Source organism: Passer domesticus (assembly GCF_036417665.1).
Source record: "Passer domesticus isolate bPasDom1 chromosome 8 unlocalized genomic scaffold, bPasDom1.hap1 SUPER_8_unloc_1, whole genome shotgun sequence".
NCBI classification, from domain to species: Eukaryota; Metazoa; Chordata; class Aves; order Passeriformes; family Passeridae; genus Passer; species Passer domesticus.
In genome coordinates, this window is record NW_026989900.1 from 727,331 (window position 1) to 747,959 (window position 20,629).

Below are 20,629 nucleotides of genomic sequence, written 5' to 3' on the forward strand. Positions count from 1 at the left end.
TGAATAGAAATCTATCTCTGAGGCTGCTAAGTTGGGTGCGATTTTAGACCTGGGAGGAGCAAAACAGGTTCCAGAGAAGCTGTGGTTGTGTTACCCTTGGAAGTGTTCAAGGCCACGTTGGATGTGGCTTGGAGCAACCTGATCTAGCGGAAGGTGTCCTGAGTCTGGTGAGTCCCTGAAAAGAAACTTTTGGTTTTCCTGACATGCTGCCTTTGCAAGGGGAGGTCACAACTACCCCACGTAATTTGAAATGCCCTGAGCAGAACCCAACTGTGTTTTCTCACAGGTGGGGAGGGATTTTCACTTGTATTTTATGGGGGATTTTGACAGGGCAGAGCAAGAGCAGCTGAATGTGTTTGACAGGCAAAGAGGGCCAGTGTGGCAGCAGCTGAATTCAATGGAGCTTTTCCTTCTGAGATCCTGTACAACCTGAGGCACTCTGGGGCTCTTGAACCTGGCAGCTGGGCAAGTCAGTCATTGGAACAAGTGATAAATTAACCTGCTCCACTCTCCTTAGTGTGGGTGTGATAAGCCTTAAGTAAACCCCTGAGCACTGCCAGGATGGGAGCTTGTTCTTTGCCAGGGAGGAGGGAGAAAATCTTGCTTGGAGTAAATAAAGCAACTCTGCTTCCCCAGGAAGATGAAAAGAATATATTAGACATGTGAATGCTGCATGGAATCATTTGCACAAGGCTATATCTTGTCTGCTATGCAGGAATGTTCCCAATAAACCAGGCTTTTCCTGACCATTATTTTTCTGGGTTTCCACCACATGATACAAGAGACTCTCAAGAGACTCCCGTCCCCCGGGGACCACAGCCTGCCCCAGAGGATGTTCCACGAGATCGACCCCAGAGCCTGACACAGGGACAGGAGGCCGAGGCCCTGGGGGGTGGGACAGGGGGACAGGGACCCCCCGGCAGCATCCCCGTGTCCCCCAGGGCCAGAGCCTGGGCCAGGGCTCCTTCACGCTGCTATGAACGAGGGCTTGAGAGCGCTGAAAAATCCCCAGCAAGGGATCAGCAAAAACCAGATTTAATATTAAGCAACTGCACCGCAAAGTTCCTTGGCAAGAGTCACTCTGCTCCTGACTGGACACTGCAGGCACAGCAAGGAAAAAAAGCAACAACAAAATCAAACCAAACCCAGGCAACCAAACCAGAAATGAAACAAGAACTGTGGCTTTCAATTCTGTGGAAAAGAATTGTCCTTCTCAGCCAGGTGATCATTGCCAAAATTGATGTTTCACCTCCAACATTCCCTACTGTGACAGACTGGAGGAGATTGTTGGCTGGAAACATCTTGTGTGTGGGGGAGGAAGGGGCAGGTCCAGCCTTGCCCTGCCCTGGAACCCCAGCACTGCCCTGCCCTGCAACCCCAATCCCCCCAGAGCCTCTATCCCAGCCCAGCAGTGTCTGCCAGTCCCTGGCACAGCACAGGCAATGCTCCACAGCCACTTCTGGAGCCCCAGCCCAGCTCCTGAGTGACCAAATGAGCCCAAGTCCCACCTGGGGGAAGGGCCCAGGAAGATCAAGGGGTATTGAAGGCTGACCACAAGGTGAGCACACATCCTGACCCTACCTCCTCTTGGCATTTCCATCTGAACGCTGCTGGAATTCAGGAGTTGATAGCTCTGTGTTTGTGCCTCTCTGTATCTTTTTCGTCTTTCTCACTCTGTGTCTTCTTTGAATTCCCTCCTCTTTCAAATTTTGAGCAACGTTAAATTGAACAGTCTTAGAGTTTGTATAATTGAATGGGAAAAGTTAATGCTTTGAGAAGTGTTTTTTTTGTTGATTGAATGTCATATTAAACCTTTTGCCATAGTTTCTCTGATTTTATAAAGTTCCCAGTAAAGGCTATTTTATTAATTTGAGCTCCCGAGAATCTCTTGTACTGGTATTTCTCCAGTGCCTCCAACTCAGAGGACACAAACAATTGTAATTCCTATTAAAAGTCTCCTTGAGAGAGTTTTTTAGTGGATGGGAGTCAGGGCTTGTCTGTCCTGCTTGGCACAGCCCAGGCAGGGCTTTCCCAGCCACATTCCACACTCCATTGCCCAGCTGGAGCTGCTGCTGCCTCTGAGTTCTGCTGGCCCAGCCCCAGGGACGCTCTCCTTGTCTGCCCATTCCCCCACGGTCTCTGGGCAGGGGTGGCCTCAGTGGGGGCTGCTGACATCCTCAGCAACTTGGAGGCTGCTGCTGGATTTCACTGCTCCAGAGGCTTGTTCAGCCTTCAGCTCTTCAGTGCAGGAATTCAGTGTTCCAGGGCTCATTAACATTCAGAACACCTTAACAAGCCAAGCCTTTGGGAATAATTTGATTTTAGCTTTCAAATCTTGTGTGGTTAATTCAACACATTTCATAAGTGTATTCAAAGTGAATGTATAATTGAATGAATATTTACAAAGAGAGTGAGAAAACATTTTTTAGGTCCTATTTTTTTTTTTCCTGATCATAAATTGATATGTGCAATCTCCAATTGGCACTGAATCCAAGTACCTCCTCATGCAGTTTGAATAGATATGAATAGATATAGCCAACACCCTTCATAGCTGACAATCAATCAGACTCTGTCCCTACCCCCACCCCACCATTTCCCCCATCCAAGCCCTGGCACTCAGAGCAGCCTTGTGCAAATCTCAGCTCCCTCCAGCCCAGGCTGCACCTGCAGCTTTCAGCTCCTTGGCTCCAAGTCCCACCTGCTTTCCTTGGAGAAGGAGATGCCTGAGACACAGAGGGATGTTCATTTCTTGTCAGCCAACAAAGCCAAGAGAAGGCACAGCTCCATCAAATGCAAAATTCATTATTCTTCCTGGCTCTGCCCTGGCCCTGATCCCCACAGCCTGTCCTGTTTCCTTCATCCCTCCTTTGCCAGGCACTTTCTGGGACAAGGGAGCTCTGCTCTGGCTATGGAGGGAGGTCCAAGTGCAGCCACTGGAGTGGGAACCACAACTCATCAGGTTTGTGCCCTTTGAGAGACCAGGAACTAGTGAGACTCAGAGGCACTGAAGGGTTTCTCTTCATGGCCAATATAAAAAATGTGAACATGATAAAATTTAAGAAATATCAAACCCCTTCCCTCAGCTCATTGAGACATCCCAGCAACATCTGACATGTCCACCATCCACAAGGGATTGCCATACAGGAAGGATTTTAGACAGAGACTTAAGAAGAGGTGATAGAAAAGATAAAACTACAACTAAGATGCTGACTAGAGAGGTATTTAAACTTCAGAGAAATTGGGCAAGTCCCTGAAGCTCAAAGCATGAAGCCTGGGATACACATTGGAATGACCTGAGAACAGCTGCAGGAAATAACCTGGGAGCAAGGGGAAGGACATAGATCCAGCTGCCCTAATGAAGAGATGTCCTTAGACAAGGCCATTTTAACAGGAGAGCTGCAAACACCTGAAGGATGGGGTCATGAAATATTAGACTGAATATTGGTGGCTCATGTAGAGGGGAAGATCAGAATTTCTTCTCCTGCCATCAGTTGAAGAATCCAGAAGATCCAGGAAATATCTGCTCCTGGTGGGAATACTTTGCCATTTCTTAAAAGCACTCAAGTGACCCAGATAATAAAGATTCACTTGTTTATTATGAAAGTAACAAGTGTTAAAACCTGTGCCCCTTTCCAGGCAGACATCAGCTGTGTGCCCATGAACAGGCAGTGCCACTTGTGCCCTGAGGTGCCCAGCTGGGATTGGATCTCTGAGAGCACCTGAGGGAGAGCAGAGCACCTTGCAAGCTGCAGGTCCCTTAGAGCCCCGCAGGGCTCCTGTCCCATCAACATCTGCTCTGCCCCAGTGTGAAACAGAGCCCAGCATGGTGCTGGGATCATCAGAGAGCTGAGGTGTGTGCTGGAATTCCATGCCCTCCCCATCCTGCAGCAGCCCTGCATTTCCCTGCTCCAGCCTTGGTCTCCAGTACAGCCATGGAGGCTCTTTGGGCTCCTGACTGTTCCTGCAGCCCCCAAGGGCAGCTGAGCTCTGCCTGTGGCACAGTCAGCCCTGGCCAGCGCAGGCCATGCTCAGCAATTGCTTGTGTGTGCCTGGCCTTGCTGTCAGCCCCAGCAGCGGCTGCGTGGCCCCTTGGTGGCCCTGTGCTGGCCCAGCCATGGTGGCCCAGCCCCTGTGCAGGCCCAGCCCAGGCCAGGAGCATTGCGGCTGGGAACGGCCACTGTGCTGTGCTGCCCACAGCAGCCTTGGGGGTCTGTGCCCCATGGCCTCCCTGCTGGGCAGCCTCTGCCAGCTCCTGCAGAGCCCCTGGCACCTGTGGGCCTGCACAGACAGCCCTGCCCCGGGCTCTGCCGGCCTCTGGGCCAGCAGAGAGGCCGGCCAGGGTTGGACATGGCTGGGAACAGGCCCTGAGCCCCGCAGGAGGATGGAGCTGGGCCACAGCCAAACTCAGCCCAGGGCAAAGCTGGGCTCAGCAGCCAGGGCTGCCAAGGGCTGGGCATAGAGGCTGGCGGTGACAAATGTCCTGGGTCCCCTCCCTGCTCTGTCCATGCCCCCAAGGGCACAGAGCAGCCTCCTCTCTGGGGCACTTGCCTCTTTTCAATGCCTTGCACAGACGCTGGCCCTGCCCCACACGGCCTGGCCTGAGTCCTGCCCCTGCACGCTCAGCCAGGCTGAGATAGACATGGATGGTTTCTGGGGCAGGCTCTCTGAGCCCAGCCCAGCTCCCTGCAAGCTCTGCCAGCTGCCCTGAGCTCTGGGCAGCACCAAGGGCCTCTCCCCAGCCCAGCCCAGCCGGCTCTGGCCCCACAGCTCTGCTCAGCCTAGGCTGCTCTGGCCACTGGCCCCACGGCCTCAGCCCCTGCCAAGGGCACAGCAGCAGCTGCAGCTCACACAGGACTCAGCCCCAGCCATGGGGGAAGGTGCTGGGCCAAGGCCAAAGGAGGCTCCCTGCCTGCCCTGCTCCCCTCTGGCTCAGGTGCTGAGAGCTCTGCAGCCCCTGCTGTCATCCCATGTGCCCAGGGCAGCACAAGAGCCCCGGCCTTGGGGCCCTCAAGAGCTGCTCCTGCTCCAGGCCCAGGGCCCATCCCAAAGCTGGGGCAGCCACAAAGCTGTGCCCATTTCTGTTCATTGCTGCTCTGAATGGGATGGATCCTCAGCCACTTGGGGGTTCCTGATGAATTTTACTGCACCTGAAGCCTCTTCTTTCTTCAGTTCTTCAGTGCAGGAATTCAGTGGCAAAACTCATAAATATTTGTTCAAAACACCCAACCAAGAAAAGACTCTGAGAATCATCTAAGTTTCAATTCTTCTGTGGTTGATTATGCAGATTTCAGGGCTATATTCAAAGCGAATAAACTAAATTGAAAACAATGAAGGGGGAAATGTTTTGTCCTGTTAAGTTTTCTTTTCCTGTTTATAGATTGATATCAGCACTCCCCAGGTTATACTGACCCCCAGCACATCCTAATGCAATCTGAACAGATATGAAAATCGAGACCCTTCATGGCTGACAATAAATCAGACTTTGTCCCTACCCCCTCCCCACCATTTCCCTCATCCAACCCCTGGCACTCAGCGCAGCTGAGGAATGGAGTCCCATCCAGGGGTGTTCCCAGGGCTCAGAATTGGGGCCAGGTCAGTTCAATCTCTTTATTGCTGATCTGGACAAGGCCATCGAGGGCACCCTCAGTCAGTTCCCAGGTGAGCCCAAGCTGGGTGTGAGTGTGGCTGTGCTGGAGGGCGAGAAGCTCTACAGAGGGATCTGGACAGGCTGGAGCCATGGGCCAAGGACAATTGGATGAGGTTCACCAAGGCCAAGGGCCGGGTCCTGCCCTGAGCTCACACCACCCCAAATCCCTGGCCATGCTGTGCCCCTGATCCCCACAGCCTGTCCTGTTTCCTTCATCCCTGCATTGCCAGGGACTTTGTGGGACAAGGGAACTCTGCTCTGCCTATGGAGGGAGGTTCAAGTGGCACCACTGGAGTGGGAACCAGAACTCATCAGGTTTGTGTCCTTTGGGGGTCAGGAACTGGTGAGACTCAGAGGCACAGAAAGTTTCTCTTCATGGACAACAGACCATAGTTGAACAGGACACGATTTAATGACAATGACACTCTTCCCTGAGCTATGTGCAACGTCCCAGCAGAGTCTGATGAGTCCACCATCCACAAGTGATTTCCATATTAAAAATAATTTTAGAGAAACGTGGTTCTGTGATAGATATAAACACAATTAATTCTTGTATCAGGATGCTTGTCCTGGAGTGGGGACAAAACAGCTCGAAGAATTCCTGATTTGCAAAGCTGTCAGTGGTGGATGGAGAAGGAACGTCAGGCTGCTTTTGGGGTTGAGGAAATGCTGAAACCAGCCTGATTCATTTCATCTCCTCCTGTCCTGGCTGATCTCCCCTCTTTCCCCTTCCACCCACTGGCTTTTGTCTCCCACCAGGCCCCCCGGTGAAGAGCCTGGCTCTGTGTTCTCCATTAGTTCCTGGCTGGCACTGCCAGGCTGGGATGAAGAGCCCCTCAGCCTTCCCTGCTCCAGGCTGGACAAGCCCAGCTCCCTCAGCCTCTGCTCACAGCCCAAGGGCTCCAGCCCCACCTTGGAGGCCCTTCCCTAACCCTGCTCCAGCTGCCAGATATCTTTCCTGCCCTGGGGAACCCAACCCAGGCCACAGTGACCTGGATAATCCATGTCCTTGATGTCCTGGTCACACAGCCCTGGTCCCTTGTCCCCATGTCAGGCTCTGGGGTGGATCCTGTGGAACATCCTTCGGTGGAGGCTGTGGCTCCAGGTGGGCTGGGGGGATACCGGGGGACAGGGACATGAACAGCATTGGAGTTGTTGGGAGAAACTGTGAGGGGGAGCTGGGGCTGAGTGAGCAACCCAGTGACCTCACACAGCTCTCCTGGGATGTCACACAGCCCCTCTGGGATGTCACAGCCTGCTCTGTGAGGTCACAGCTCATTCTCTAATGTCACACAGCTGGTCTCTGATGTCACAGCCAACTCTGTGATGTCATAGTCTGCTCTGTGATGTCAGACCTCTGTCCTGTGATGTCACAGCTAGTTCTGTGATGTCACAGAGGCAGTCTATGATGTCATAGCTGCTCGATGACCTCACATACCCTACTCTGTGATGTCACAGCCCACTCTGTGACCTCATGTTCCCAGATGATCAATTGTCTCCACCAGGTGAGCTCACACCTGGAGCTTGTTCTCCAAAACCCCAGGCCTATGGAAACCACACAATGCCCATTGTGTGAGAAGGGGAACTGGAAGCTCACCAGCCTCAGTGTCCTGCCAGCTCAGCCAGGCCCACTGGAACATTGGGGTCCATGAGCACCTGGAACCACCAGAGAGACCCCCAGGACAGAAGAATGCATGGCTAAAGGGGAGGGAAAATATTTTAATGATTCTGGGAAATGATTATCATATGAGTGCTTAGTCCAGGACAATCAATGAATATGTGTGCAAAATACAGAAAAGAAACAGAAACTTTCCTGTACTCAGCATGCACAGCTTTGGGAGGAGCTATCCCCTGTGCATCCGTCTGAATAAAGAATGCTGCTTCTTAATGCTACATTGGGGTTATGGAGTTTTCTGTTTTACCAAATTTCTGGTAACACTCCATAGGCCAAGGAAAGCTCTGTCTCCTGCTTTTCACAGAGAAGGGCTGGTGGCAGATGTGGGGGTCAGAGGTTGCCTGGGGCACAGTGACCATGAAATAATCAAGTTTTCAATATTCTGGGTAAGCAGGAGGGGCAGCAACAAAACTTCTGCACTAAAATTAGGAAGGGCAGACTTTGGCCTGTTTAGGATGCTGATTTGGGGAGTACCGAATCAGGTACTGATCTTTTAAAGGGAAACAGCCCTTAAAAACAATAGGGTCCAGAAAGGAGAGAGTCATTTCAAGAAAATAATCTTAAGAAGAAAGGAGCAGGCTGGACAGTGTATGGCAAAAGATGAGCTGGTGAGAAAAATTACTGTCCTGGCTGCCCATGGAGCTTTTGTGGGGACTCATGGGAAAAAATTACTTAAAACTCAGGAAGTTTCCAAAGATGATGTTAGGTTACACAGAAAGAAAAGTGGAGCGGTGATAACTCAGTTAGAACTTCACATGGTGGCTTCTATTAAAAAAAAATAAAAATTAAAAATTAATGGCAAAAGGAGGGATAAGGAGAACCTCTACGTTTTATTGGACGCAGTGGAGAATAAAATAACTAAATATAAGGAAAAGGCTGAGCTACTTAACACCTTGTTTGTCTCAATGTTCAATATTAGGACAGGTTGCCCTCAGGACAAGTAGGGCACACTGGTAGATGGGCACAGGGAGCAGAACAGCCCCCTGGAATCCAGGAGGAAGCAGCTGGAGACCTGCTGAGCCACTCAGGTGCTCACAGGTGTCTCTGGGAGCAGATGGGATCCATCCTAGGGGCTTAAGGGAGCTGGTGGATGAGCTCCCCAAGCTGCTCTCCATCATTTATTTATCAGTCCTGGCTCAGCAGGGAGATCCCAGAGGAGTGGAGGTGCCAATGTGAGCCCATCCCCAAGAGGGGCTGGAAGGAGGATCTGGGGAACTCCAGGCCTTGTCAGCCTGACCTGGGTGCCTGGCAAGGTTATAGAACAGATCACCTTGAGAGCCATCACAGGGCACCCACAGGATGGCCAAGGGATCAGAGCCAGCCAGCATGGATTCCAGTATCTGCAATGATGATCTGCATGAGGGGATTGAGTCCAGCACCAGCAAATTTTCAGATGACACCAAGCTGGGTGCAAGTGCAGATCTGCTGGAGGGTAGGAGGGCTCTGCACAGGGCCCTGGACAGGATGGATCCAGGGCCCAAATCCAGCAAGGTGAGGTTGAACAAGTCCAAGTGCTGGGTCCTGCACTTTGGCCCCAACAACCCCTGCAGTGCTACAGGCTGGGGACAGAGTGGCTGGACAGCAGCCAGGCACAAAGGGACCTGCAGGGACTGATGGACAGCAGGCTGGACATGAGGCAGCAGTGTGCCCAGGTGGCCAAGAAGGCCAATGGCTCCTGGCCTGGATCAGGAATGGTGTGGCCAGCAGGAACAGGGCAGTGATTCTTCCCCTGTGCTCAGCACTGGTTGGGCAGCACCTCAAGTGCTGTGTCCAGTTGTGGACCCCCAGTTTAGGAAAGACATGGAATGGAGGGGCTGGAGTGTGTCCAGAGAAGGGCAACAAGGCTGGTGAGGGATCTGGAGCACAAGGCCTGTAAGGAATGGGTGAGAGAGCTGGGGTTGTTTATCTTGGAAAAGAGGAGGCTCAGGAGGGACAAGTTGGTGTCAGGGCACAGGTTGGACTTGATGATCTCCAAGGTCTTTTCCAGTCTTGATGATTCTGGGATTCTCTGAAACCACCCTTGGAGCAGTTCCACAATTAGCCCTGGGCCTTCTCTTCAGAAGCTCCAGCAGCCCAGGTGCCTCAGCTTCTCCTGCCAGCCCCAAAGCCCATCCTGTCAGTCCTGCAGAGCCTCTGCAGCTCCTCCTCATTGCCCAGAACAGGGAGCCCCACAGGCAGACACAGAAGCCCAGATGTGCCCCCCTGGCCTGGGGTGCCTCTGGCAAGGGAGCAGCACCAGGCACTGCAGGAGCCTGCAGACAATTCCTGCAGCACTTGGAGGATGATCCTGCTCCCCAAGGGATGTTCCCATGGTGCCAGGTCAGGAACTGGAATGGGGAGTGGGGCCAGAGAGGAAAGGGCAAACAGGGATGGGCTGTTTACAGGGGAGGGAACAGGGGCGGCAAAAGGAAGAAATTTGAGGCGGGAAGAGTAAAGAAAGCAGAGGTGAAGCCAAGGAAATGCTGAGGGCAGTTTGGGGGTGGCTGCCAGGCAGCCCTGGCTCTGAGCAACAGCGTCTGCAGTGGGACAAGACACTCCCAGCTGATGGGATCAAACTTTCTGGCTGACTGAAGAGGCCAGGACAAAGCTGAGTGGTTTCCCTGGTGTCCCCCAGCCCTTCCTGGCCCCAGGGGCTGATGGCATTTGTGCTCCCTCAGGTTCATGTCCCCACAGCAACAGCATGGGGGTGCTCCTGCCTGCTCTGTGCAATGCAAACAGGGGCTCCTGAGCCAGTGCTGCCATGTCTGTGCCTGCAAGGATGCGGCACCTGTGTGAGCTGGGGGAGAGGCCAGGGCTGCAGAGGGGGGATGTTGTTGACAGCTCCATGAGGACGCTCTGAGACGCTGCCCTGGGCTGTGCAGCGCACTGGGGATGGATCAGCCCCTGCTCTGCTGCTCCTTCCCGTCTCCCCCAGGGCCCTTGCAGAGCCCCAGCCATGCTGTTTGCCCCCAGCCTGCCCACGGCCAGCCTGGGGCTGCTCACCCTGGGGCTTTTCTGTGCTGAGCATTGGCCTGGCCGTGTTCTTGAGAGAGCCTGGGCAAGGAGCCTGGAGCCCCCAGGGCCTGGCCTGAGGCGTCAGCGCTGCCCCAGCAGTGCCCATGGCCTGTCCCTGCTGCAGCCCCGGCACTGCCACCCCCAGGACTGTGCCCGGCCCCAAGAGCACTCAGGCCCTGCAGCAACACCAGGGCCACCAGGGCAGCGGGGCAGGGCCACGGCAGCAGCACTGGCAACACCAAGTGCTGCTGCTGCTGCTGCTGGGCACAGCTGCTGGGCCAGCACTGATCTGCCCCAGCTCTGCACACCGACATTGCTGCTGCAGCTCCAGAGATGGCAACAAAAGAGGTATCTCTGCAGAAAACTTTGCTGGGAGATCCTTTAGTTCCTTTAAAACCTTTGAGACTGCAGCCCATCATTGTCACAGTCTGTGGCCACAGGGAAGGTGGAGAGAAACAAAGTCAGAAATGGCAGAAACAATCGTCTAGCTTTAGGAAGAATATTTAAAAAGGAAAATGACAGGGAAATCAAAGAACCAAACCAAAAGAGCTATAAGTGATGACTTTTATGACAAGTGATTTGCAGAAATTGGCAATCAGTTTAATGCTTCCTAAGATGTGCAGTGATCAGTCTTCTCACTGCAGCCTTGAGCTCCTGGTTCCTCAGGCTGTAGACGAAGGGATTCAGGGCTGGAGGCACCACCGAATACAGAACTGACCTAGGCATGGGGAGGAAATGGAGGAGGGTTTCAGGCAGGCAGATACTGCAGTGCTGAGAAATGCATTTCTCCTGCATTTTTCCTTTTCAGATTCTTTCAGTCATCTCCTGAGAGGTGCAGATGGTTCTGGTGCTTTTCAGGAATCGATTGTACTCTTGATTTAGATGGAGATTTTAGAATTGATTTCAGATGTAGAAGAATCTGAAGTGAGCACAGAAACAAACTCCCTCTGTCAGCCCATTTTCATCTTCTAGATCACTTTCAAGATGTCCTTGGGGGTGTTGGAATGATGATCACACAGCTCTCCACTTCTGGCTGCAGGCTCTGCAGATTCTTTCTTTGCATTCATTCAGGCTTGCATTCCCCAGGAGTTCTTGGTAGCCTGTCATGTTTTCTTAGGGTAGAACAGTAACAATGAAAACCTTACCAATGGCACAACTGCCCAGCCCACAAGGAAAAGAGAAGAACAAGCTGTCAAGTTCTTCAAATATTTGTCCTGCTTTGCTGCAAGTGTGCTGCACACACAGTGTGGAAAGCTGCAGTTGGTGGCAACCTTGTGATAGAAGCTGCACCTCGTTCTTCAGGAAAGGTTCTTGGAAAAAGCATACAGGACTGAGGAGAAGTTTCTGGAAAAACTGAAAGAGCTTTTAAGAAATTAACTGAAAATTGAAAAAATTCAAGACATTTTTCTCTATTTATTTTTATGCTCCCCTTTTCCATCTTGCACTAGTTGTCCATCCCATTAATTCCAAACAGATCTCACCTCTAAGATCCATGAGTTGGCACGTTTTAGACATTTTAAGATACCATGACCTACACACAGTTTGGCTTCCCCTGTTTTTCTTGGAAAGCAATGTTGGAGAGGTAAGTGCAGTGTTTGTGTCAGGTACAAATTCTGCATTCAGGGAACACGCTCTGAGAGTGTTCGACCCTCAGCAGGGACAATGCACAGCAGGGACCGAGGGGATTCCGGAGCCACTGTGCAGGAGTCCAGACTCTGGCTCTTGGCTGAACTCGGCAAAGTTCCCATGTTTGGACAGGCTCAGGGGCTGCCCTCGGGGAACGTGGGGCTCGGGGTGGGGGCGAGCGGGCAACGGACAAAAGGACACGGGGACAAACGGCCCCGGAGCTTCAGTTGCAGCAGCGGCGGCAGCAGCAGCGGCAGCAGCAGCAGCAGCAGCGACAGCGAGAGAAGAAACTTCAGATTCCCTTCTCCTCTCCCTCTCCCCCTGTCCCGTACCTCTCCCGCTCTCCCTTTCCCGGTCTCCCCTCCTCTCCCCGCCTCCCTCTCCCCGTGCCGGGCCGGGCCATGCCCCCGGCCCGCCCCCGGCCCCGGGCGGGGCTGCCCCGTGCCCGCCCCCGGCCGTCCCGCCGCCTCCTGGCCTCAGCCCGGCTCTGGCCGTGCTGGCGGTGGCGCTGCTGGGCGGGGATCAGTGCCTGGGGCTGGGGTGGTATTGCCGGCTTTTGGCTCCGCCTGGCCCGACCCCGGCCCCGACCCCGGCCCCGGCACCGACCCCGACCCCGACCCCGGCCCCGGCCCCGGCCCCGGCCCCGGCCCCGGCCCCGACTCCTCCCGGGGCCCGCGGAGGACACACGCGGCGCGGCCGCTCCCGCCGCCTCCGCTGAGGCTTGCCCGGCCCCTGCTCCGCCGCTCGGCAGCGCGGCCCCCGGGCCCGAGCCGCCGCTGTCCCGTTGCAGGGAGCGAACGCCGGGGGATGGCCGGGCCGGGGCGGGTGAGGGGCGCTCGGGGGCCGTTGCCGGCCCCGGGCCGAGCGCTGACAGCCGCGTCCCGCCCGCAGGGAAGGCGCAGCAGCGCCTGAAGGAGCGGTACCGGCTGGGCTCGCTGCTGGGGCGTGGAGGATTCGGCAGCGTCTTCGCAGCAACGCGGCTCTCGGACGGCGCCCCGGTGAGCGGCGGGGCCGGCGGTGGGCGGAGGAGGAGGAGGCGCAGGAGGAGGAGGAGGAGCAGGGGGGAGGAGGCGGGAGGAGGATGGCACTGGGCAGGGTGGACAGCGAGCTGAGCCCTGTTCTGCACTTGGCTTGCAGGTAGCCATCAAAAGGGTGCCACGGAACCGCGTCCATCACTGGGGTGAGCTGGTGAGTGAGCGAGTTGCTGTGCTGGGCAGGGATGAGCCGAGGCCCGGCAGGGTGGGAGCCGCCAGGACGCCTCGAGGGAGAGCGGGCATGGGGCCAGAGCAGGGTGCAGAGCATCCCGGGCTGGCTGAGGGCTTCCTGACCCCCGGCACGGCATCAGGCCCACTGACAGCATCGTGCTCCTTCCGCAGCCCGACGGCACCAGCGCACCCCTGGAGATTGTCCTGCTGGACAAGGTGTCCAGTGGCTTCTCCGGTGTGGTCCAGCTACTGGAGTGGGTTGAGCTCCCCAACAACATCTTGATGGTGCTGGAGCGGCCAGAGCAGTCTCAGGACCTGCACCATTTCATTCAAGCACGGGGCTTCCTGTCCGAGGGGGTGGCGCGGCAGCTGTTCCACCAGGTGCTGGAGGCCGTGCGGCACTGCACCAGCTGCGGGGTCCTGCACCGCGATATCAAACCAGAGAACATCCTGGTTGACCTGGCCACCAGGCAGGCCAAATTGATTGACTTTGGCTGTGGCACCTACCTGCAAGAGACAGCCTACACTCACTTTGCAGGTGAGCCTACACAGGGCTGTGCTCCCCCTCCTGGCATCTCACAGCCCAAGATCTCACAGCCCAAGCTGGGTGTGGCAGCGGGGATTCTCCCTTTTGCTGCCACTCAGGGGACTGAATCTGCAGCTGAGTTGCTTTAGAGCAGGGCTGGGTGGGGAGCCATCTTCCAGCCCTGCTGGCAGCCTTTGCCCACCACTGTGCCCAGGACTGGGGCTGGGCTGGTGCAGCCAGCCTGACAAAAACAGCCGTGGGTGGGGGTAGCAGAGAGGGAGGTTGGAACCTGTGTCCCAGCCGGTTTGTGTGCAGGCAAGAGGAAGGGCTTGGACTGCTCCACTTGCCCTGTTTGTCTTGCCTTTATAATATGTTTGGGGCAGTGCAGGCAGGGAGAATGAGGGCATGGTTTTTCCCCAGCACGCAGTGGGTATTTCCTTTGCATGTCATGGTCAGGCCTAGCCAGGGCTTCCACAGTCCCCTTCCCACACCAGTGGCTTCTTTTGCAATCCCAAGTTTGTACACCAGTCCCAGATGCTGGTGAGAGGACAGTGGTCACCCTGTGTGCCACTGATGCAGCCCCCACCCGCCCAGGGATGCTGGGGCCAGGCTCTGGGAGCAGCAGCATCCCCCTGATGAACTCCATCTGTATTCCACAGGAACACCATCATACAGCCCCCCGGAATGGACCCGCTTTGGCTGGTACCATGGCGAGCCAGCTACCATCTGGTCCCTGGGCATCCTGCTGCACGAGATGGTCTGTGGGAAGATGCCTTTCAGGAGGGGCTGGAACTTCAGCTGGGGCCAGCTCTCACTGCCACAACGGCTCTCTCCAGGTGAATCCTCTTCTCTGGGCACGGGGGGAATACCAGTGCTGGGAGACAGCAGCAGGCTCGGGAGCATCCCGCTCTGGCAGCTGCTGAGGAGGTGGCACATGTCCTGCTCTCCCCCAAAACCAAGAAAGTTCAGGCCCAGCTCTGAGCACATCCAGCATGGCCTGGGCATGGGAATAGTGGGGCAAAGCAGACAGGAGCCTTCTCCAGCTGACGGGCAGTTTCTGGTTTCTCTCCCCAGAGTGCCAAAATCTGATTGGGTGGTGTTTATCCATGCACCCCTTGGCCAGACCCTCATTAGAAGAGGTGTTCTGTCATCCTTGGATGCAGGATATTGATCTGCCCTAGAAGAAGGGAGAGAGCCACAGGCACACTGTGCTGCAGGGCCCTGGTAAGTTACAGCTGCACACATGCCTTGGCAATGAGAAGCAAAGAAAGCCAGCCTGTGTCACTGCACCAGGGTCATGGGATGGGAACATGCAGCCCTTGTGCTGGAGCTGAGCTGCTCTGCCCAGCCCTGGTGGCTGCCATCCAAGCTGGTTTTGCTTGTCCTGGTTCCCTGACAGCTGGGGCCCTGGGCAGAGCCCTGACAGCCTGGTCTCACCCCAGGGAAGGAGAAGGAGCCCCCAGAGAAGCTGTACCAGGTGGGGCTGCTGCTGCAGGAGACAGCGAGGATGACATCAAGGATGACATGAAGGATGACAACCTCTTCCTCAACCTGGCCACCAGCAGTTGAAGGTGATGCACTTTGATTGTGGCACCTTCTTCAAAGCCAAACTCCACAGGGAATTTGCAGATGAGTCCACACCTGGGGAAATGCTCCCAGATTTGGGCATTGCCCAGCCTGGCTGGGAAGCAAAGGTTCCCCCCTTTGCAGGGGCAGATGCAACTGATCCTTCAGTCGACTGCCCAGCTGCTTTTGGCAGGGCTGGTGGGATGGGCTGGGGTGTGTACGAAATGGGAGTGGGCTCCTGACCCTGCCAACAGCCCCCAGCATCCACCGTGCCCCAGGCTGGGGCTGGGGCTGGGGCTGGGGCAGCCAGCCCAACACAAACAAACCCCTGTGGTGGGAGCAGAGGTGGGACTCCAGAACCTGTGCACAGGTGCTTTGCTGTGCAGGCAAGGAAGGGCTTGGGCTGCTCCACTGCCCTTGTTTGCTTTGGGATCACGGTTATTGTGGGGGACAGTGCAGGGGGAAGGGAGAAAACCTGGGCTTTGCTCACACATGGCTGGGTTTTTCCCTGGCATGCAGGGCTTGGGCCTTCCTCAATCCCCTCACAGAGATATGATTTTTCCCTTTGTTCTTTTTTTCCCTTTTTGTCTGTAATCTATTTTCAACAATTTGTTGTTTGTTTTTCTAGAGGAAGCATTCTGGTTGGTCCAGTCTGGATCAGGAAGTTCTTGGGAGCAGCTGTGGCGTGGATGGGCCGTGCCCTTGGAGCAGGCTGAGGACATCGTTTGGGACCAGCTTTTCTTCCAGCCATGGATGGCGTGAGGTGGGTCCCCGTGTGCTTGGCAGGGTGGGATCAGAGCTTTTGGGAGATGGCAGCGAGCACAGGAGCATCCTGCTCTGGGCAGCTGCTGAGCAGGTGGATGTGCCATGGCTGGCTGCAGGCTGGGCACATGTCCTGCCCTCCTGCCCTGCTCCCAAAGGCAGCACTGATGGGCAGCTCTGGGCACTGCTCTGGGCACAGCCAGCATGGCCTGGGCACCACGGGCAGCTGGGACAAGGGGACAGGAGCCCTCAGCTGACGGGCAGTTTCTGCTTTCTCTCCTTGCAGCCGGGCTCTGTGGATGCTGAGGCTGCTCTGGGCTCTGCCAGGGCTCTGCTGGAGCTCAGCACGGGGCCGGAATCAGCCAAAGAAGAAATGGTGTCACCTGCAGCACAGACTTGCTTGAGCATTTTGGCAACACAGCTCAAGTTTGCAGAGTGTTCACCTCCCAAAAATTAAACTTGTTCAATACCTTCTGAAATCAAATCAATCTGGGATGACTCCAAATGACATTTTTCAGCTTGCTCAAGATGTAGCTCAGCCCTTCTCTGAACAGTTCTCTCCCCCACCTGCCTTTTACTTCTCAACTGCTCCCTTTTTTCCCCCAGTGAATTCCCAGCCCATTGCTGTCTCCATCACTCTGTTGCCTTCCTTGATGCCCCTGACCACAAGGAAGGCTGAGCCCCAGATTTAGGGACTCATGCTGTCACTGGCTGAGGAGCAGCAATGTTTCAGAGGTCCAGTGGCATTTTAGTGTCATTCAGAGCCACTCTCCAGCCCTCAGCTCTCCTCACTACTGAGTTCCCACTCCCTTCATCCTTGCAGCAGGATGAGCTCTGTGAATCCCCTTGAGCCTCCCCACTCTTCCCAGCCCACGCAGGCACCTCAGTGAGGCTGAAGCTGAAGCTTCTCTGTCTCCTCTGGCACACCAGTCCAGTCCCCTGTGTGGGGAGACCCAGCCCCAGAGCACAGCACACAGCAGTGCAGTCCAGGCTGGAGCAGCTGCCCTGCAGCCCTGGCTTGGCTGTTTGTGGCAGCTGAATGCTCCCTGTTTCCAGCTGTCCCTGCAGGATAGCCCCAGGGCAGAGCCCAGCCGGGCTCCCACTGCAGCCCCTGGAGCTTGGGGCAGACAGTGCTCCCAGAGCTGAGGTTGATGGGGAGCACCCGGAGCTGTGCCTCGCACTCAGTGCTGGCAAGTGTTGTGTTCTCATCTCCTGCAGCCTGAGGGGAAAACAACCTGTGCTGCCAGGCCAGCACTGCCCCTCTGGGCAGGGAGAAGGCTGAAGAGCTTTCCCATTCCAGAGGATCCTGCACTGAGCCTTGGCAGGGCCTGGCAGGGCTGGAGCCGGGTCTGGCCTGCTGTCCAGGACTCGCTGCCCACCAACCACCCCCACCCACCACGCTCCATCCTCTAGAGACAGAAGGGTCTGTGTGTGCCAGGGGCTCTTGGATGTCTCTGTATCCAGGGACAGAAGGCTCTGTGTGTGCCAGGGTTTCCATAACGTCTCTGTACCCATGGGTATGGGATGAACACGGACAGTGAAAGTGTCAATCACGTTGCTTGCACACTCCTTCCTTTGTACACAAGACAAATCCATGCACACCCCCACATATTGGTATATTAATAGGATAGGGATGGATAGAGATTTCCCACAGAGCTCTAACTTTGGCATAACTCACCATTTAACTGGTGGCCAGGAGATTTTTTTCCCAGCTCTGTGTGAGAAGGTGTCCCAGAGCTGAAGGAGCAGCATTCAGAAGCAGTTTCAGGATTTCTAGGCAGGAAGTGGAGCTCACAACCATCCATATAACTTTCCATATTCATTGGGATGGGCTGCTGCTTCTCTAGGAATATGGCCCAATGCAGACATGAGACTTGGAAAAATCCCAGCTCTCTGTGGGTTTGTGCAAAAGGGGGAGCAGCACAAACACTTTGTGCCTGCCTGGGGGACACAAGGTCCAAGGAGCTTTGGTGGCAGAGGGTGACCTGGGCTGGTGGCAGGCGAAGTTCCATTCCATGACATCTCAGAGTGGCACAGGACAAAGGTCCAAGTACCCCCAACCCCACTGATGAAGTCCTTGGAGTGCTGCACATCCTCTAGGAAAAGCTGTTGTCACACAATCCATTGGGATTTATAACTTTCATTTCCAACACTTTAAATCCAAATTCCAAACTGCAATATTTTTACACTCAAGACACAGACATACACAATCCATCTTTCAATTTCTTATTGATTCAACCACAATTTAAAATAACTTAATATTGCAAACAAAACCCTGAATCTTTTAAAAAAGTGATGTTGATGTCAGAAAGATAGATCCATGCCAAAGTAACTGAGTTCTATTTTTAAAAATACCAGTTCCCTCTTAATCCAAAGTTAGAGAAGATTTTCACTACACGTTTGTTTTTTGTTTTTATATTTCATATTTTTTTCTCTTTTCCTTTTGTTAACAGAAAAATCATCCTAAAAAGGAATGTACAGCAAAAAGAGAAACATTTCTGATAAACAATGAAAATGTAGGCTCCTCCTCTGTTTACTTTTCTCTGGATACCCTTAAGAAAAAAATCTAGCAGATATGAGCAGAGGTGTGAAGTGTTTCCTTTGGACTAAGCTGGAGTTCAGCACTGCTGACATCCTGATCCAGTCAAGAGCTGCAGAATTCTTTTGCACAGTTTGAACTCTGTGTTTGTAGGCACAGCACCTGCAGTGCTGATGCACCAGTGCACATGAATAACTCTGTTATTCCCTCTCAGAATTCGGGCTCTGCCCCAGCACGAGGTGCTGCAGCCCTTTGCTCCTGGTTCCCATGTGGAGCAGCTCCATTCCTGCTGGCTGAGCTGCTCAGGCAGAGCCCGGCAGCTCCTGGCCCTGCAGGGCTGAGGCTTTTCCCCATTGCTGGGCACAGACTGATGGAGCAGCACTGCTGAACACGGGGGCACACCCAGACGGACCAGGAGCAGCTGCCTTTGGCCACCTGAGGTTCCAAGGCCCAAACTCTGAGCAGCCAGGGCTGGAAGAGACTCGCAGGCTCCCTGGTGGCTGTGCTGCCCCACTTGTGCCCGGCCCAGCTTTTCTTGGGGCAGAGGGAGAACAAGGGGCAGCTCCCTCCCAGCCCAGCCCAGGGACCCCTCCAGCCCTGGGGCTGGGGGCACTGTCAGCACCTGCTGCTCCAGCCACCGCTCCTGCTGGCCCTGACAGCAACACCCAAACTGGGGCTGATCCCGAGGGAGCAGCAGCAGGGCCTGGATCTGATCCCTGACTCTGGGCCAGGGCTGGACAAATGACCCCACAGCAGCAGCAGCAGCAGCAGCAGCAGCAGCAGCAGCACATGGAGCTGACTTTCAGCACAGCCCCTGCCACTCTTCCCTCCCGTGTGCAGCGGTGTCACAGCAGCCTGAGGCACCTGGGAGCCCCCAGTGCCAGCAGAGACTTGAGATGGCAGCCCTGGGCTCCTGGAGATTGTGCAAGGAACAGAGCTGGGGACTCCCTGGCCATGGGGAGCTTCCAGATGGAAAAGGATGCTGTGCCCAGGCAGCTCCAAGGCCACAGCAAGGAGGGTCTCGACCACTGGATCTGTGCCAGTCCCACAGTCCTGGGCAGCAGCCACTGAGCCCTGGGGGAACAGAGGGCACAGCAAGAGGGACAGAACCAGGCAAGGTCAGAGACTGGAGAGAGTCAAGACATGAGAGCAGGAACAGCTGCTCCATTGCACTCTTGGAGAAAGCTCCTGGCTGGTTCAAAGTGCTGAAAGTTGTGAAGGGCAGAGAGGAGGCCACAGCAAACAATGCTACTGTTTCCACACCCTCCCCTCTCTGTGTCCCAGAAGGAATTGGATGGACTGTGTTCTTCTCTCCAAGTCGTCTCGTTCAGCATGAGCAGCTTAGCACCAGGAGCTGAAGGAGCTGAAGCCTCAGGCCACAAGAGCTGGGCAAGAGGGGATTTTCTGAGCAAATGAGTGCTGCTAACATGGACCTAGCTGAATTCAGCAGATAGAATCCTGGAATCACAGCATCCTTTCTGTTGGAAAAGACCTCTGAGCTCATCCAGTCCAGCCATTCACCCAGCAGTGCCAAGCCCAGCACTAAACCACGTCCCTGAAGTGCCAAGGCCTGGACAACAGCCCTGAGTGAGGCCTGAACAGCAGGCCCTGAGCCAAAGGTGGCCTCTGGATGAAACTTCCAACCAAAGGTTATCTTTGTATCTGCTCACTGATGAAATATGCATGGTCATTAGCATTGTGATAGATGTAGCCACTCCTTAGTGACACATGTATTGATCTTTTTGTATTTGCAAGGCAGACAAGGCCATGAAATCTGACATCTGGCCTTGTTTGGGGCTGAATGGTCAAAGTCACCTCCCTTGGTTCCTCCTTGGGCACTGGCCAGGCTTTGGGAGGAACCCAAGAGGAGGATGAAACCAGATGTTCCCACACTAGAAGTGCTGTCAGTTTGTTCATTCAGCACTGTCAGAGCTGGGCCCTCTCACAGCGAGGTTGGAGCCTCACCTGTGGCTGGAGGCACCTGCAGGAATTCCCAGTGTACAGGAGTGGCTCTGCAGCCCTTGGCTGGGACAGCTTCCCCCAGCTGCTGTGTGGATCTGGGGGATGGTGAAGTCTGAGGGTAAATGAT

The 20,629-nt window shown here is 54.9% G+C and overlaps 2 protein-coding genes across 2 annotated transcripts in view; both read left to right on the forward strand.

Moving 5' to 3' along the window:
- LOC135291580 (zinc finger protein 883-like) overlaps window positions 1-20,629 on the forward strand; it is a gene marked incomplete at its 3' end in the record, with an annotated part of 107,037 nt that overhangs the window by 65,274 nt on the left and 21,134 nt on the right. The gene's annotated exons all lie outside the window — the stretch shown is intronic.
- LOC135291560 (serine/threonine-protein kinase pim-1-like) lies at window positions 12,750-18,623 on the forward strand. Its single transcript, XM_064405839.1, has 7 exons — window positions 12,750-12,767; window positions 13,319-13,685; window positions 14,333-14,509; window positions 14,748-14,897; window positions 15,116-15,244; window positions 15,868-16,002; window positions 18,455-18,623. The coding sequence occupies exons 1-4, from the start codon at window positions 12,750-12,752 to the stop codon at window positions 14,852-14,854; spliced, it is 669 nt and encodes a 222-aa protein (XP_064261909.1). The 3' UTR covers window positions 14,855-14,897; window positions 15,116-15,244; window positions 15,868-16,002; window positions 18,455-18,623.

Coding starts and splice junctions, on each gene's coding strand:
- LOC135291560 (XM_064405839.1), top strand. Junction 13,686..14,332: donor AGCCTACACTCACTTTGCAG/GTGAGCCTACAC, acceptor TGTATTCCACAG/GAACACCATCATACAGCCCC. Junction 14,510..14,747: donor GCCACAACGGCTCTCTCCAG/GTGAATCCTCTT, acceptor TTCTCTCCCCAG/AGTGCCAAAATCTGATTGGG.